The sequence below is a fragment of the Molossus molossus genome, unplaced genomic scaffold (assembly GCF_014108415.1).
Source record: "Molossus molossus isolate mMolMol1 unplaced genomic scaffold, mMolMol1.p scaffold_m16_p_17, whole genome shotgun sequence".
NCBI classification, from domain to species: Eukaryota; Metazoa; Chordata; class Mammalia; order Chiroptera; family Molossidae; genus Molossus; species Molossus molossus.
In genome coordinates, this window is record NW_023425352.1 from 55982625 (window position 1) to 55999998 (window position 17374).

A 17374-nucleotide genomic window follows, 5' to 3' on the forward strand; every position below is an offset into this window, starting at 1 on the left:
TGACTGGCTTAACTCTCAAGGAAGGGGGACTCCCCACCTGAGCTCGCCTGGACGCCTGATTCTCCTATTCCAGAGCAAATACATTTGCAAATTCTTCTGGTATGACTAAAAACAAGAATCAAAATGACAGGGGCTCCTTGTTTCCTAAAAGTGTCTCCTCCCTCTTCTCCAAAATTACAAAGTCAAATTCTTGTGCAAATTTACCACAATTTATTGACTTTTTCTGGGTAGTGGCAGTGCTGGCTAAAAATTTGAAAAGCCCTGGCTCCCTGAGGAAGGTGGGGGAGCCTAAAGCAGGGCCTCTGTGAAGGGCGCAGGACCCCTGCTCCCCACCCCTGCTGAATGAGTAGCAGCATCTACGGGGGACTTGAGTCTGGAGCTCCCGGCAGAGAGGATGCGGGAGGCAGAGAGGGCGCGGGAGGCAGAGAGGATGCGGGAGGCAGAGAGGGCGCGGGAGGCAGAGAGGATGCGGGAGGCAGAGAGGGCGCGGGAGGCAGAGAGGATGCGGGAGGCAGAGAGGGCGCGGGAGGCAGAGAGGGGGCGGGAGGCAGAGAGGATGCAGGAGGCAGGATGCGGGAGGCAGAGAGGATGCGGGAGGCAGGATGCGGGAGGCAGAGAGGGAGCGGAAGGCAGTGAGGGCGCGGGAGGCAGAGAGGATGCGGGAGGCAGGATGCGGGAGGCAGAGAGGGCGCGGGAGGCAGAGAGGATGCGGGAGGCAGAGAGGGCGCGGGAGGCAGAGAGGATGCGGGAGGCAGGATGCGGGAGGCAGAGAGGGAGCGGGAGACAGAGAGGATGCGGAAGGCAGTGAGGGCGCGGGAGGCAGAGAGGATGCGGGAGGCAGGATGCGGGAGGCAGAGAGGGTGCGGGAGGCAGAGGGGACATCAGCGCCTGGGAAAGGCGCCCACGGTACACTGCGGAAACTCCTGGCACAGCACTCCTAGGCACTCTCTGTGGTTAGAAAATACATTTCTATTTTAAAATTGTTTTTTAAGAACGTGACTTTCAGCCCTGGCCGGTTTGGCTCAGCGGTTAGAGCGTCGGCCTGCGGTCTGGAGAGACCCGGGTTCGGTTCCCGCTAAGGGCATGTACCTTGGTTGCAGTTTGTCCCCGGCCCTGGTTGGTCGTGCGGGTGGCAGCCACTCGATGTGTCCCTTCACGTCGATGTTTCTCACTCTCTCTCCCTTCCTCTCTCTCTCCCTCCCATTCTATCTGTACCAAAAATGGAAAAAATATCCTCGGGTGAGGATAAAAAAAAAAAAAAAAAAAAAAAAGAACGTGACTTTCAGACAAAGTCAAACATTTAATTACAACACAATGCCTACACATTTTAAAATCCTTTTCTGTCCCCATCTTATATTAAAAACAACAACAAAAACAGGCGCCTTTCTGCGGAACTGTGTATTCATCTGTCCCCGGTTCTGCTGGGAAGCCAAGTACTGACTCGTCCAGGAGCAGCCTTGAACCCTCCCTGTTCATCAGCACACTCCCAGGAAGTTTCAGATGATTCGGAAGAACTCAAGCTTTGGTTTCACTGTCCCTTCTCCAGGACAAACAGCCACAGGCCAAAGCTATTTCAGCCTTCCCTCTCCATTCCCAAGTGTGCCTGCTGCCCCAGGGGCCGACAGCGCCTTCTTACTGTCGTTGCTGTGCTGGGCCTGTCGCCTCTGCTGCACCAGCTGCTTGTCCAGTTCCCGGAGCTGCTTCAGAAAGCCCCGATTGGGTAGGACACAGCGGTTCTTGGCCACTTGTTGAATGGCGTCCACCAGGGTCATGTTCCTGTGGATCATCAGGTATGCCAGGACCAGGGTCGCCGACCGGCTGCGGCCCATGGCGCAGTGAACCAGGATCTTATCTGAAATGGAGTGGGGAGAAGAGGCACCACACTGGATGAGAGTAATCATTGCATTCTTCACCACCGTGCAGCCCTTGGTTACACTTCTTAATATTCTGTGTGATGACATGGGATGTTCCCGTAAAGCCCCTGGGGTGCAGACCGAAGTGATGGTATCTCAGGAAAAGCAGGAGGGAGACTTGAGTTGCAAGTTGAATTAGCCAGTTTCTGGAGACGCCATTTTTACTTATAAGAATGAATGACAGAAAAACTATGGTAATTCAAACTTGGGTATTTGGCAGACTTTTTCTAAAAAGTGAACAAAATCTGTCTACCACGTCAAAGAAAACAACGGATGGTAGTTATTGCCAATGAAAAAATGCAAGCTTTTGAGCAAAAATTAGAGTTTTGGAAAACGTGAATCTATCACCATGAAGTTGACAGTTTCTCAATACTTTGAAGCTTTTTCTGTTAAGATGAGTGATGGAATTAACCAATGTGTTTTTTGATAATCTACAGTGAAAGTGTCAACATTTGAAGTATCTGCATAACTTAGTAAACCAATATTTTCCTAATAACCAATACAAGATATTACAGAATCATGCATGGGTCAAAAAATTCATTTGCAGTGCAAGACAGACCATTGGATTTGATGTAATGAAGTTTGATGTAATGATGTAATGAGTATGAAGTTTACTGATATGGCTTCAGGGTCCACATCACAACTAGTCTTTAAGAAGCTATCATTTGTCAGTTGTGGGTATAGTATTGAAGAATAGCCACAATTATCAAAAAAGGCTATTAGAGTATTCCTCCTTTCTCCAACTACATCGCCGAGTGAGGTTGGATTTTCTTCATCTACATCAACCAAAACAATATCCACAACAGACTGAATGCAGAAGTTAATGAGACTCCAACTGGATTCTGATAAACCTAACATTGAAGAGATCTGCAACAATGTAAATTAATGCCACCCTCTCCCTAACTGTATTTGGAAAATATAATTTTTCATAAAAATATATTGTTATATGCAGTGGTGTATTTTATTATTTTTAAATGAATAAGTATTAAAATTTTCAGTATTTCTTTCTAATAGGGTAAATAGTGATAGATATAACCCACATAAGCAAAGCTCCCTTTGGCCATTAACTACCATGGCAATATCTGGGCCCAGTGAAGACTTGATATGAAGCTGTTTTCTCATCCTCCATTTGGAGGCGCTCTAGAGCTCACATAGTGAGCATCAGTGCGTGTTATTTCATTCTTAATACAACCTTCAAGATTTCATTATCATCATCCCTGCTGAGCAAACAAGCTCAGAGGGGTGAAGTGCCTTGCAGAGGTCGCCCAGGAAGCTGGCGCCAGCACTAGCAATCGTTCAAGCAGCATGTTATTGAGGCCCTACTGTGTGCTGGACACTGGCCATTATGCTCCTGGGACAGAGAAAATAATGAGGTTAGGCTCTCTGGCTGTACCCACCATGACCACTACTGCCACCCTCTCCTGGTCGTGTGATGGCTCTGCTGAGACTGAGCTCGCTGAGGCAGCTCAAGCTGTGTGACCTCAATGCTGTCCCTGTTCCTGAGTCTCGGGCCTGAGGCCCGGAAGGATGACCAAGAAGACACTCGGGAACATCCCTGGGTTTCTGGAGCATCGGCAGGGTATGAGACCAGCTGGGAAAGAACACTTAGGAGTAGATGTGGCTCTCCGTGTCCCCCTCACCTTCCTCAGGGGACCATGTCCAGGACAGTGGTGATGCTCAGCAGCCATGGCAGCATAAGGTCCCCGAGGCCTTGCACACCAGGCACCAGGCTTCTCTCTCCCCACCCACCCTGGCCGAATGGAGAGGCCTGCACACCCTGCCCAACAGTAAGGACCCTACTGATGGCCCCACACAGTGGGCGTGGGGAACGGTGTCCCACGAAGAGCTGTTCACGTCATCTCAGTTCATTTCCCCGAGTCCCCACAAGCTAACCAGGCGGCCCTCCAATCCCATCCTTCGGGTTGCCGAGCTCAGGAGTGTGGCCCCGCCTTCGCCTTGTGCACTTCGGTCAGAAAGGAGGCAAGAAGCAGGGCCGGCTTCTTGGTTGCCAGGCTGGGTGCAGGGCCTGGCCCCAGCTGACTGTGCTCCTGGAGTGGACCGGCTCCCTCTGGCACCCTCATCCCCGCACACTGTTCCGGAGACTGCCTGGCCCCTTGCCAGCTCTGCTGATAACTAAAGCCTTTCTTCCTCTCCTGGCAAAAAGGGTAATTCCTTCTGTCATGACTAAGTGCTCGAAACAGGCGAAAGCTGTAGTTCATTAAGTCTTTTGGGAGCCTGAAGTCTGTGAAGTGGGAGAAAGGGGAAGGGAGATGGAGGAGATGGGAGAGGAGGGGGGGGGGGTGCTCGGGCCAGCAGCAGCTCCTGGAACTAAATGTTGTTATTGCGGCGGCACCAATGCCATCAGCCAAGTGAGCTGGGAGGCTCCCGGGGGTACAGGGCCTGGCCCCCGGCTCCGGGCACTGCTCCCTCTCTGCTCCGCGGCTCTGCTGAGCACCTCCCGTTGGGCCCGGCTCGGGAGTGGGTGGAAGAGAAGGCAAGGCAGCTGCAGATGGCCTGCTGGGCCTGGCCCAGCCTCAGAAAGTAGCTACACACCAGCCAGGGTCAGGGCCGAGCGAAGGCAGCGTTATCAGGGTTGGCACTTTCTAGATCAGCGGCTCGCAGACTTTTTTGTGTGGCTCCTGGAAACACTATATAAAATTCTCAGCTGACACATACATAGCCTCACCTCTCGCCGCATCTTCCAAGTATGTCGCTATGTATTTTTATTGTAGTCACTCCTCACAACCTGACGAGGTAGATTACGTGACTGTCCCCATCTTTCGGAGCAGCTAGCTAAGTGCAGAGAAGTGACGTGTCCAAGTGGCACAGCTAGGAAGTGGCAGAACTGTGATTCAAGTCCAGGCCGCCGGACACCGGGGTCAAAGCTCCGAACGCTATGTGGCATCACAAGTATGTGTGCACAGACAAGGTTTCACAAAAGAATGCGTGCTTTTTCACGTGCAGTGCCTGCTGACATTTCTATTCTTTTCCAACCTGTTCAATTAAAAAAAAAAATACTGGTTGAACCCACTAAATTGTTTGTATGACTCACAAATCTATGTTTGAAAAGTGATGATTTCAATGAAATATTTCACTTTAGATCTTTACCAAAAGTTGAATTCCAACAATCTTATGAAGAATCTACAGCTTCCCAATTGCTTATTTTCACTTCGGACCAGAAGGAAGGCCTCTGTCACTCAAAACAGGTCTCTAGGTCAAGCCCCCATCCCCACAGCCCCTCACCTCCACGGCCCTCACACCCACCAGGCGTGCACTCTCTAAACAACCTCCTTCCTTGGTTTGGGGGATGCCCTTTGCCTTTCCCTCGCTCAGTACCTCGGAACTTTCCTCCTGAGCTGCCAGCAAAGCCAGAGCTCACGCTGAGGCCTCAGAAAGAGGGGCACGGTGTGTCTGGAACTGCTGAGCGGCAGGCCTGTGCGTGCTGCCGTGGGACCGAAGACCCTGAAGACACCCTGAAGACCTGACCTGGTTAGAGCTCAGAAGCAGCGGAGGAGAATCAACCTCCTGCTCAAAAGCAGACTTCATTTAGTTCTTCAGACCTACTGATCTATAATAGATTTTACGATGGCTTCAAAAGCCGGCTGTGGACGGTTTGTTCAAGAAAAAAAGAAGAAGAAGAAGGAAAAGAGAGTGGTGATACTAAGATCTGATCTTTACAGCATGGTTTCTGCCCTGAGATTTTTTAGAAGATTTCATTAAATTAAAACCACACCAGCGCAACCCTGCGGACGCGCGCCAGGAGCGGTTAAGGCAGTCCAAACGCGGTTCCCATGGCAGCGTTGTCAGTGCTGTTTTCCTGATGAAGAACGACAAGTTCAGTTTTTTCAGATCCTATAACCAGCTGGAATGCCTCACCTTCCATAATATTTGGTGACTTTTTACACAACAAAGTCACCAGATGCTCAAAATAAGGGCAAAGGATCCTGCGGCGAGGCCTGCGTGACAGAGGGAATTCCCACTGGTCTCTGGTGAGCTCTGGGACCCTGGGCACATCACTTGGCTTCTCTGGGCCCCTGTATCCCCAGCTCTCGGGGCAGGACACTGGGCTAAGAGTGTTCAAGTGTGACTAAGGTTTCCTGGGGAGTTCTTTCAGAAAGGGCAAATCGGGGTAGGGGACGGGGAGGGGTGGGCGCCATGAGGCTGGTTAAAGACCACAGGTACGGCTCCACAGCTCCACAAATAATGCTTTTCATAAAGAGCGAACAAGATGAGCCCAGCCGGTGTGGCTCAGTGGCTGAACATAGACCCAGGCACCAAGAGGTCGCCGGTTCAATTCCTGGTCAGGGCACATGCCCAGGTTTTGACCGATCCCCAGTGGGAGGCATGCAGGAGGCAGCTGGTCAATGTTCTCTCTCATTGATGTTTCCATCCCTCTCCTTTTCCCTCTCCCTTCCTCTCTCTCTAAAATCAATAAAGAAAAAAAAAAAAAAAAAAGAGTGAACAAGACGAGCTGTGAGGGCAGCAGTGCGAAACAGTGTGTACTTGGCGGGAACCAGCCAAGGAAGAGGAGGAAAGGCGGGAGAGGGGAGAGACGTCTTGCCTTTTGGCCAGACTGTCCATCAACACCTCTTACATCAAGAGTATAATAAGAAACATACGAGTGGGCCTGGCTCTGAGATGCTCTGGTCGTGTCCCCTGGTCTCCAGGCCGAGCTCGTGCCGTCTCCACTGTTTGGAATCTACGACAGTGCTGTTGCCGAGCTAACCAGCATTTCATTTTGTTGCTTTGACTACTCAGGGCGCAGGTTACAGCCAGCCAGTGGGTTTCTTTTGTTTGGCCTTTGCAGGATTTTAAGAAAATTTTCATTTGTTGCCAACACTTAAAAATGGAGTGATTTTACGTTAAAATCCAGATCGGAGACATTTCCTGAAAAGTCGGATCTACCACATTTGCACTGGTTTTCACAAAACAATCATTGGCTGGGACTGAGTAGCAGCTGCCCCCTTTGGAGGGGATATGAGCTCTCCACTTAGCCACAAGCACCCCCAACCACACCCCGCCGCCTTACACGCAGCCAGCTTCCTTCATTCCTGCTCCCTGCATGGTCCTGAAGGGTTCTGCCTTTGAGCCCTCAACTCAAGGAAGTCTTTAAATATGTGAGCGCACAGGGCACTGGGAAGGGAGCCCAACCTCCCACCTGGCAATGCGGTCATGTCCTGATCCCCATCCCCAGCCAACTGGTCTAGTCCCCAACCCTGCACTCTCTGACCTGGGTATATACTTTTTCCTCTTGACCCTTTCTTTGCTAGGTGCTTTCAATCACCTGGTCTACCAGTCACTGTCCACACCAGCCTGGCATCTCCACAACGAAGCTCTGTGATCTGCTCAGGCCTAACCAGGACTTGAAAGTTCCTTCCTGATTTGGCAGTGCAGGCAGACTCTGAAATCACGTGCCAGGAACCAAAAACAAGCTGTCATGTGAGTATATCATACTAGTTCAAAGTTGGAATGTCTTCTTTTCTTTGGGGATTGGAAACTTTATGATGATGATGTACATGTGCTGGTGTGGTTGTGTGTTTCACGGTGCATGACCTCTCTTTATCAAACACATCTGAGAGCCTGCTGCGCACCAGGGTCTGTGCTAAGTGCTTCATGTCTGTTACTGCTGAGCCTCATTATAACTTTCAAGGTAAATAGTTTTATCACCAGATGGAGAAACCAAGGCTCAGAGAAATCACATTGTTAGTAAATTGTGAATTTGAACCCAGCCCTGTCTTCTCCAAAGCCTGCCAGACCCCTTCCATTAAGGGGAAGACCAAAGATACAGTAATGGCAAGTGAAACTGAAGGATTGGGTGGTTGTACTGGAGCTTTCTGTTTTTTTCACGTCAAATATGTTTCTAGTTAACTTCAAATACTCTGAGGCAAATTCTACCTCGTGGTGATGAGTCAGAGTCCAGTGCTTTTTGATCCTGCTTGGAAACCCAGAATGTGCACGACACAAAATATGGCCCATAAATAGACTCATAAAAGAACGACTTTGAAATGAGGCATCCCTGAATACAAGCTCTTCAGCTCCATGGGTTTCTTCTTCATCGTGACATTGCTTGTGAACCAAAATAATGACAAATCGTTGGTGCCTGTGGCTGGCTGTGCGGCCAGGTCCACCTTGGGACAGCCATCAAGGTCTGGGACTGTTCGGCAGGCATAGCCCAGGCCTAGCCACAGGCTGCAAGTTCCTGAAGCAGGCCAGTCGGTCAGTCAGTGAGCCTTATAATCCCAACCTCTTACGGTAAGAAAGGCTTTCAGTATAGTAGTCCCCCCTTATCCGTGGAGGTTATGTCCCTCAACCCCCAGGGGATGCCTGAAACCACAGACAGTACTGAACCTGATCGACTTCTTCAACTCGGCTGGAAATGTGGCAGCAGCTGCTTTATTGGCAGGCGCAGCCTCTCCAGTAAGTTTTATATTTTTTAGTCCAACCTACTTCTAAATCTGTTTAACCATCTCTTACTTGCAGTAAATGGGTTGGTGTCACTCATTTCAGGGGATCCCTTGCTGAAATCTTCGTATTGGCTCAATGCTTTCTGATGCAACAGATTGCCATCAATCAGAACACATTTTCTGTTCTGTCTTCCACCCACAAATCGAATGCTTTTTCCCTCTTAACTAAGCTTATCATGCACTATGACTATAACTTTTACAGTTTAAGGTGTGGCAGCAAAACTAGCACAGATTTCTTCTTCCTTCTTCACAATTTCACAGATGGAAGATTCCTTCACAGTAAGATCTTAGAAACCTCACTCAGCATACATTTTTTTTTTTCTTTCCCTATTAACTTAAGAACTTTCACCTTTTCACTTACAGTTTCTCTTTGGTGTATCTGAATTGCCAGCATCACTACTCTTGCACTTTGGGGCCATTAAGTAAAATAAAGGTTACTTGAACTCAAGCACTGCGATATGGAGACAGTCGATCTGATAACTGAGACGGCTACTAAGTGACTAATGGGCAGGGAGCGTGTACAGTGTGGATATGCTGAACAAAGGGATGATTCATGTCCCTGACGAGATGGGTCGAGACACTGTGAGATTTCATTACGTTACTCAGAATGGGGTGCAATTTGAAACTTGTGAATTGTTTATTTCTGGAATTTTCCAGTTAATATTTTCAGACCTTGGTTGACTGCAGGTAACTGAAACTAGGGAAAGTGAAACTGCAAATAGGGGGGGACTACTGAAACTAGATACCCTGAATTATGTGATGGTCCCGAAACGAGTTGTGACACATGGGGCTGAAGCCAGAGCACAGATTAGGAAGGTGAAGTCTGGCCTCTGCGGAATCCGCTGAAACACACACCGCAGCAGTAACTCATACTGTCTTACCTGCCCCTGCCTCAAAGTGTGTTCTTTTCTCCAAAATGGGCCTGTAGCCTTTCCCTGGATTAGGGCAGCTACAACTGCATTTTGAGCATAAGGACTAGCACGTGGTTTAAAAGATGGATAATTAACCTTGGGAAACTTGGACATCACAGGTGCAAAACTCAGTCTCAAATATAGTTTGCCAACTTACAAAGGCTGGGTTGTCAGCTTTCTACAGGAGGCCTCACTAGACTGAGTGTTATTGAGGGAGAGAGGGAGAGAGGGAGGATGGAGGCTGTGGGTTTGGTTGGTTGGCAGAGTTTGACGTCCTTCCACAGATATTCCACTCAAGTCAGATGCCTGAGGGTTTTCTGGCATGGAAACCCTTGACTATTAGTCAGGTTTGGGCACAGGCACAATTAGTGTCTCCGGTGCATCCCAGCTCTGAGGGTTCCCAGACCAGCCTGCCTTTGGAAGGATGGCTGGTGTGCCTTAGGGAAGAGAGCTTCAGGCCAAAGGCCTCTCCTCTGAACCCTCCGGATGCCGATTCGATCAAAGCCCTAACTCCACCAGCAGAACGCTCATTTCCAGCTCAGCCACGTGGACCCCTCGCAGGGTCGGCTTTGACAGGGGAGTGAACTCAGAGGGCACAGATCCCTCTTCCCGCGGCGCGAGGGGCGGGACCACGGGCGGGGCGGGGCCTCTGGCTGGGGGCGGGGCCGCTAGTGGGCTGCAGGCCTCTTACTGTGATCGGAGTGGAGCGCAGCGTGGATGAAGGCGGCCGCGGAGTAGAAGAAGCCGCTGAGGTCGAAGGTGGGCACGTCGTCGGCCTCCACCCCATGGTACTCGATGGCCATGCCGCGGTAGTAGTCGGGCCCCGTGTCCACGTTCCGGCGGCCGTGGGCGGCGTTCAGCACGTGCGTGAAGCCCGCCTTCTGCAGGCTGTAGCGGTCCAGCGCCGTAGCCCTGGACGCAAAGGAGAGAGGCCGGTCGGCTGTGGGGGGACGAGGGGAACGCCCACTGGTTTCTGCAGCCGATCCTGGCTTCCAGAACACGGCCTAGTCATGGAGGACTTCCTTAGAACAAAGCCCTGCTCTTGTTGACTCTTGGGCACCTGTGTCATTTGTTGTTTCTGGCTAAGATGCTTCGAGAAGGGAAGGGGCTGGAGAGTGGGGTAGGGAGCTCTTCACTTGTGCGTTCATTCATCATTTACCAAATACAGAGGAGCTTGGTGCTGGACACTGGTGGTCGCAGGAGAGGGCTATCACCAGCCAAATCCCTCCCACAGACCTCCAGATACCTGCTCATCAAGCAGAGCTGAATGTGGGGCAGAGGGCCACCTTCACAGAGCTGCGGAAGCAGCCCCTGCTCTGAATCCTCTGGCTGTTTATAGGGTTTGGAGGTTGGGGCTCTAATGAACGGGTTAAGACAGGTCTTTTAATGCAGGATTTGATTGGGATTGGGCAAAATTCCTGACATTGATGTTCACGGGATTAGTGAACACAATGCAAAGACTCTTGCTTTGATAACTGAATCATTGCCTAGTTGGGCAAAGCCCTGCTCTGGGAAGGAGAGCTATCTGAGCAGTCTTGTTTGAATTGACTTTGGGACGTCCCTGAAGCCAACAGTGAAGTTATGTTCTGGTTTACAGCTTTATCTTTCTAGGCAAGAATTTCCAGGAACAGGGGAAGTCATGTTGAAGGCCTTGGACATGGGGCGGAGGAAGCAGGGATTATTTCTGCCTAGAGGGTTCAGGGGAGACTTTCTGGGAGAGGGGCTTTCGAGCCTGCCTTACTTCAAACGTAGGTCCTTGGCAGTGGCGGGGAAGAGGTAGGCAAGGGCATGCCAAGCCAAGAAGATAATACAATATAAGGAATGGAGGCTGGAGATAATGAAGGCCTCTCAGGAAATGTTTATTATTTCCTGTATTCAATCATTCATCCCCAAATAATGATTTAGATTCTACTGTGTGCCAGGCATTGTCCTGGGTGCTGATGATGCAGCAATGAACAGATTAGTCAGAGTCCCTCAGGAAGCTTAGATTCCAGTGGGGGTAGCAAATGAACAACAATGAATACACAAGAGAATGTCAGATAGCAGTAAGAGCCATGTAGAACAACTGTGGTCTTGCCCCAGGTAAGGTGATCAGGGATGACCTTTGCAGAGAGGTGGCATTTCAGCGAAGACTGAGGAATGAGAAGGAGGTAGGTAGGGAAAGGATTGGAGGAAAATTATTTATTCAGGTAAAGTGAACAGCAAGTGCTAAGAACAGAAGGGAATCTAGTGTGGCTATGGTGATGAGAGGAGGAGTGATGCAAGAGGAATTTGGGAGGTAGGCAGAGGCTGGGTCATGGCAGGCCCTATAGGCAGTAGGAGAAAGGATTTGGATTTTATTCTAAGTGTGGTACAATGCCACATGCCACAGATGATTTTAAGGAAGGGGTGAGCATTGTTTACTTTTTAAAAGATCAATCTGGCTGATATATTGGAGATGGATTGGAGAGGGGAAATAGAAGCGGGGAGCTCAACTGGAGGCTGTCACAGTTGTACAGCCCAGAGAGAAAGGTGGTTTAGACTAGACAGTTGTCAAAGCAGATTGCTGATGGGTTGGGAATGGGGGCAGGGAGGAGGGGACTGGTTTGGCCAGAGCACAAGATATGAGAGGACTTTTGGAGAGGAAGCATGGGATTTGATCATGGATGTGCTTGGGTACCAGGATCTGTATTTGGAGATCAAGGTGAGCTTTTGGTAGTATTTGAGAAGGGGTGATCCCATCTGGGCTTTAAGAGAATATCTCTCTCACCCTGGCAGGTGTGCTCAGTGGTTAGAATGTTGGCCCAAACGCAAAGGGTCTCAGGTTTGATTCCTGGTCAAGGGCACGTACCTGGGTTGCAGATTTGAATCTCGGCCCTGGTCATGATGCACACAGGAGGCAACTAATCTATGTGTCTCTCTCATGTCAACGTTTTTCTCTCTCTCCCTATCCCTCTCTCTCTTCCACCCTCTCTAAAAATCAATAGAAAAATCCTGTGTGAGTATTAACAACAACAAAAAAGAGGACATGTCTCTCAATAGCACAAAGACGAGTCCTTCAGCTCCGGGAAGAGGTGACAAGGGTCTGGAACCATAACAGTGAGAGGCTGACAGTGGCATTGTGCTTCAGCTGAGGGCTCATCTCAGGCCACTGGTGAAAGGGCTTGGACAGAAGTGGCCATAGTGGATGCCACATGGATCAACATCCCTACAGCAGAAGCACGCGCCATGGCCCCTCAGGGAGGCCCCCTCAATCGCTGGTTTCCTGGAGCTTTTTGTTGGCCATAAGAGGAACTATGATAGAGTCCAGTGTCTGGGAAAGAGGGAGCTAAACACAGGGATTGAGCTTTTAGGAACATTTGCCAACAGCCCATTAGAAGTGAGGCATAAAGAGGGGGAGTTCAACCAAGACCCCCCCAGCTGGCCTTTGGTGCTGCCATCCTGATTATGGAACACATTCTGCTTTCAATTTTTCCTTAGAAAGGTCTGCTTTTCATTTTTCTTCTTGTCTCAAAGTATGTATACAACAAACATTATGCTTTTGGGATATAGATCTGCGCTCAATTAAAGGCTCCACTAATGCAGTCCATCTTGCTGAGTAGCAATCAACCTCACTTTGAGGCTGAGCTCAGTGGAAAAATTAAAATTAACTGTCCTTGACAGGAAGTTTCTATCCACTGTAAAGACTGTTCTCTCTGGGTTCAGCAGCTGGGTTTCAATATAATCAAATGGCAGTTTGAATAAATAACTCTTTGCACTTCGCTGCTTTTTGGGTCAGGGATCAGGATGGATATGCAACAAGACTCACTGCCTGACACCCCACAGAACTGGTTTTGCCTGGTGTCCGAGGGAGAGCAAGGGCTCATGGAAGGGTTAGACCTGGTGGGTATGTTAAGCCCACTGCAGGTTTTTAGGGCTCTGTGGCTACCTGGGCTGGCGAGTGGAGGCAGTGTTGTCCTTGCACACCGCTCGAGGGATTTCCCACTCGCTTGGTGCACCGAGTCCAGCTGAGGGCTCAGAAGAGTATCCATGGCAGAATGGGGATCTACAGGTCAATAGAATGACTCAGTAGGCAGCGGCTGAGACGGAGGCAAATCCCCAGTTGGCCAGGATGCCTAGCTCAGCAATTATCATGAGTGGAAGTAGGGGGTGATAGAGAGTGCTGCCTGGCATTATATTGTTTTTTGTTTGGTTTGGTTAGTTTTATTTTAAGGTCACCTGCTCAGATATGTTATCTAGGAAAGAGACTAAAAAAATGTGCCTCTTTTGATGAAGAAAAGCTCAGAAGGAAAACAGAGCTAGTAATTTACTTCTAGAATCTAGATGATGCAAGAGCCTTTGTTTCTGGTTGTTTAAGAAAAATTCTAGATGTAAGCAGTCTATTCACTTAAAAAAATAATATGCTATCTAATTACAAAAATACATAATCAATGCAGAATGTGGAAAACTTATCCCCTTGATTGCACACACACAAAAATCACCTGTATTTCTAACCCCCCAAGATAAAGATTATTTGCTTTTTGATATAATATTCTCCAGTTGCTTTTTTATGCATGGATTTGTATATTTTATAGAGAGATTTGTCTGGGGGAACAATACTATATACAGATTCAAAAACTTTGACATGGTGATAATATTGTAAACATCTTCCTAAGTCATATAGGCTTCAATAGCTGTGTGCTGTTCCATCTACAGGTACATCTCAACTTCAGGGCACCAAGCCTCTACACTATGTTGGACATTTGTCTTCTCTCTCTCTCTCTCTCTCTCTCTCTCTCTCTCTCTCTCCCCTGGAAGGGATTTGGAGGATATTATAAGAAACACACTATAAATGAACAACTTTAGCCCAGCTGGTGTGGCTCAGTGGTTGAGCGTCAACCCATGCACCAAGAGGTCACCTGTTCGATGCCCAGGTTGTGAGCCCAATCCCCAGTGGGGGGCATGCAGGAGGCAGCCAATCGATGTTCTCTCTCATCGATGTTTCTCTCTCTCCCTCTCCCTCTCCCTTCCTTTCTCTCTAAAACCTTGATTGCAATTCGTCCCTGGTCCTGGTTGGGGTCATGCGGGAAGCAGCCACCCGATGTATCCCTTTCACCTCAATGTTTCTCTCTCTCTCTCCCTCCCACTCTATCTGAACAAAAATGGAAAAATGTCCTCTGGTGAGGATTAAATAAATAAATAAATAAATAAAGTGGAATTGCTGGGTCAATGGGTATGAGCATTTTTAATACATTTGATACTCATTAATAAATTATCTTCCAGAAAGATTGCTCAAGTCATTCCAATTTTTATTCTTTGCTATTTGCTAATTTCATAGGCAAAAACAAAAACAAAACTACCAACAACAAAATGGTGCCTCATTTTCATTCATTTGTTTTGGCAATGAGATTGGCCATTTGATCACACATGCGTTGGACTCGTGCAGGGCACTTTTGAAGGTGCCACATCCCTGTTTTTGACCCAGTTCACCATAGTGTCTTTCCCTCCTTGTGAGCCTAGCTCTGGATTCTGGCACCAGATCAGAGGGCCAAGTAAGTGACTCCCTCCTTGCAGTTTCCTCAGGCAGAGACCTTTCCTTCCTTCCTCCTTCTTTAGCCTGGCCCAGTTTCCTCCAGCCCCTCTGGGCTCCTCTGGGAAACTTGCTTTAAACCTCCCCTGCCTAGGAATGGTCAGAGCCCTCTGCCTGGGGCAGTGTCCTTGGGCGGCTCTCCTGTCGTTCCACTTTTTCAGACCCTGTGGTACTCTACTGACTCCCAGCCTGCAGATCTCAGCATCTGCCTGAAAGCCCACTTTTTTCCACGTGTACGCACCCTTGCGGAGGGGAGGAGGGACACGCATGTACGTATCTGTCCAAGCCCTCCACCAGCTTTCTGGCGGTGAGAAACCAGCTGGCCCCATGTTGCCAGGATTCTGCCATGAGCATTGAAGAAAGCCCACTAATGAGTGGTTCTCCACACCTTCGTGTTTGTGAGGACCTGCTGATTTCTTGCACCTCATTATGGACTCCTGTTTATTTGTGACCTGTATCCTGCAGTCTGGCACCTCACTTATTCTGGTTCATGTGATGCTGTTGTGGTCTCACATGATTTTGTGGACGTGACCCTGATGGTGACATTCTCCTCCTTGCCCACATCCAGTTCCCTGAAGGTGGATTGTTATACACCAGGCATATTTCTAGCTTTTGATCGCGGTCGATTCACCTGATATGAAGTGAAAGTCACTGGTAATTTAGTTTCTTGGGTGTTCTTGTTGTTTGCTGATGATGAAGCTGTTCAGTTTTGAGGCCCCATCAGAAAATTCAGGCCTGACAGGTGTTATTTATAAGCATAAACTGCTGCATGAACTACAACAACTGGAGATCTGGACCGTCTATTTTCTTTTTTTGTTAAATAGAATGAATTACATGGGCAGTACTTTCCTTATAAGATTTTTATAAAGTCTAATGATGTAATATTTACTACGAAAGTTTAAAAGAGAAATTCAAGGGGAAAAGAGCAATAGAAAATGTACAGCAAAACATGATCATGTTTGGGAGGATGGTGGTGGGCAGGACCAGAGGGAGGGTGAGTATGTGAGAGAGTGAGCGAGTGTGTGAGAGAGTGTGAGTGGACGTGAAGGTGGATGACCAAACCTGAGCAGTGCAGAGCCGCGGAACAGAAAGCTACCACGGTAAGCGGCCCTTCAGGGTGCTTCTCCCTGCCTGTGGGGAGGTCACACCATTTTGGAAGATCCCGAGTCTTCCCTGGGAGGAGGCAGTGGGAGCGGCTAGGGCCCAGCAACCTGAGCCACCAGTGCACCTGGCACCATCTGTCCAGTGGACACCCTGTGCCAACACAGACCCCTGCACAGTAGTCGAGCTCCCAAGGTGCAGGTCACAGAAGCCACAGACAGCCGGGAGCCCAGCACCATTCCCCACAGTAGCAGCCTGATCAGAGTTGAGATATACCCCCAGCAACAGAGGCTGGGGAGCAGACATCCAACCCCAGGCAACAGAAGCACAGACCAGCAGCTGAGACCCATCCCCAAAAACTACAGCAAAACCTGAGCAGGAGTTGAGCCCCACGGGGCAGCAACACTCCCCAGCTGCCCACGGCAGGACCTGGGGCTCCACAGAGGCCTGTGCGGTCCAGTAGCTCACAAGTGTAGTGGGAAGCCTGAACCCAAGAGAGACTGGTGCCATCCAGCTGCCCGCCTGTGAGAACAAGGGGCACCGGAGAGGCCTGTGCAACCCAGCAGGGACTGTGCCATCCAGTTACCCGCGGGACCTGCAAGGTGCTGAAGCACCAGAGAGGCCTGTGCGACCCAGCAGGGACTGTGCCATCCAGTTACCTGTGGGACCTGTGGGATGCTGAAGCACCAGAGAGGCCTGTGCAACCCAGCAGCCCAAAACATAGGCATAGAGCCGGGTCCCCAAAGGGACTGTGCAATCCAGTTACCCACAGGACCTGCAGGATGGGGGCACCAGAGAGGCCTGTGCGAGCCAGCTGAGCAGAGATAGGCATAGAGGATGTGAAAATGGAGGCGGAGTGAACAGAAGCTACACAGACGATCTCCCAGTACCAAATGGGAATTACAACTAAAATAAAAACAAATCCTCAAAAAAAGCAACAGAAAAGCAGCAGGGCAGGACAGGATCATATAACCAGGGACACTGGTAGGATCTGTGGAAGCATGAGAGGGTGGCAGGCTGGGAGCCCATGGACAGCAGCACTCTTAGCTGTGAGCAGTGCCCTTGGGGACTAAAGACCAAGCCCACTCCACAGCACAGAGAGCCAGGACAGAGTGCAAAATAGCCACAGCCACTCACCTGGGGGATACGGCAGAGGGAGGGCAGACTGGGCTGGAACTCTGTGGGGACAACCGAGATTTGAAGGACACTCAGAGTTTTTGCTGAGTTGCAGCCACAAAGGACTGTGGCGAGTGTGCTCCTTTCCAGAGCTGTGGGGAAAAGCAGCAGAACACCCACCCCCTCCCCGGCGATTCAGCCTTTCCCAGGTGAGGCAAATTGAGGTGCATTAATAACAGCATCTATCCCACCCTCTGGAAATCCTCTTATGCTGAACACCAGGGCTACATTCCAAGGCACTGAGTAACTGAGACTACTAAC

General features: G+C 49.6%; 1 protein-coding gene across 1 annotated transcript in view; it reads right to left on the reverse strand.

Annotated features, from left to right (window-relative positions):
• Positions 1-1382: 1382 nt before the first annotated feature.
• Positions 1383-17374, reverse strand: part of DUSP29 (dual specificity phosphatase 29) — a 30178-nt gene continuing 14186 nt past the window's right edge. The window contains exons 2-3 of the mRNA XM_036265675.1: positions 9980-10200; positions 1383-1852 (exon numbers count right to left, since the gene is read on the reverse strand). Coding sequence (XP_036121568.1) covers positions 1569-1852; positions 9980-10200 — 505 coding nt within the window. The 3' untranslated portion in view covers positions 1383-1568. The remainder of the gene's footprint in view (positions 1853-9979; positions 10201-17374) is intronic.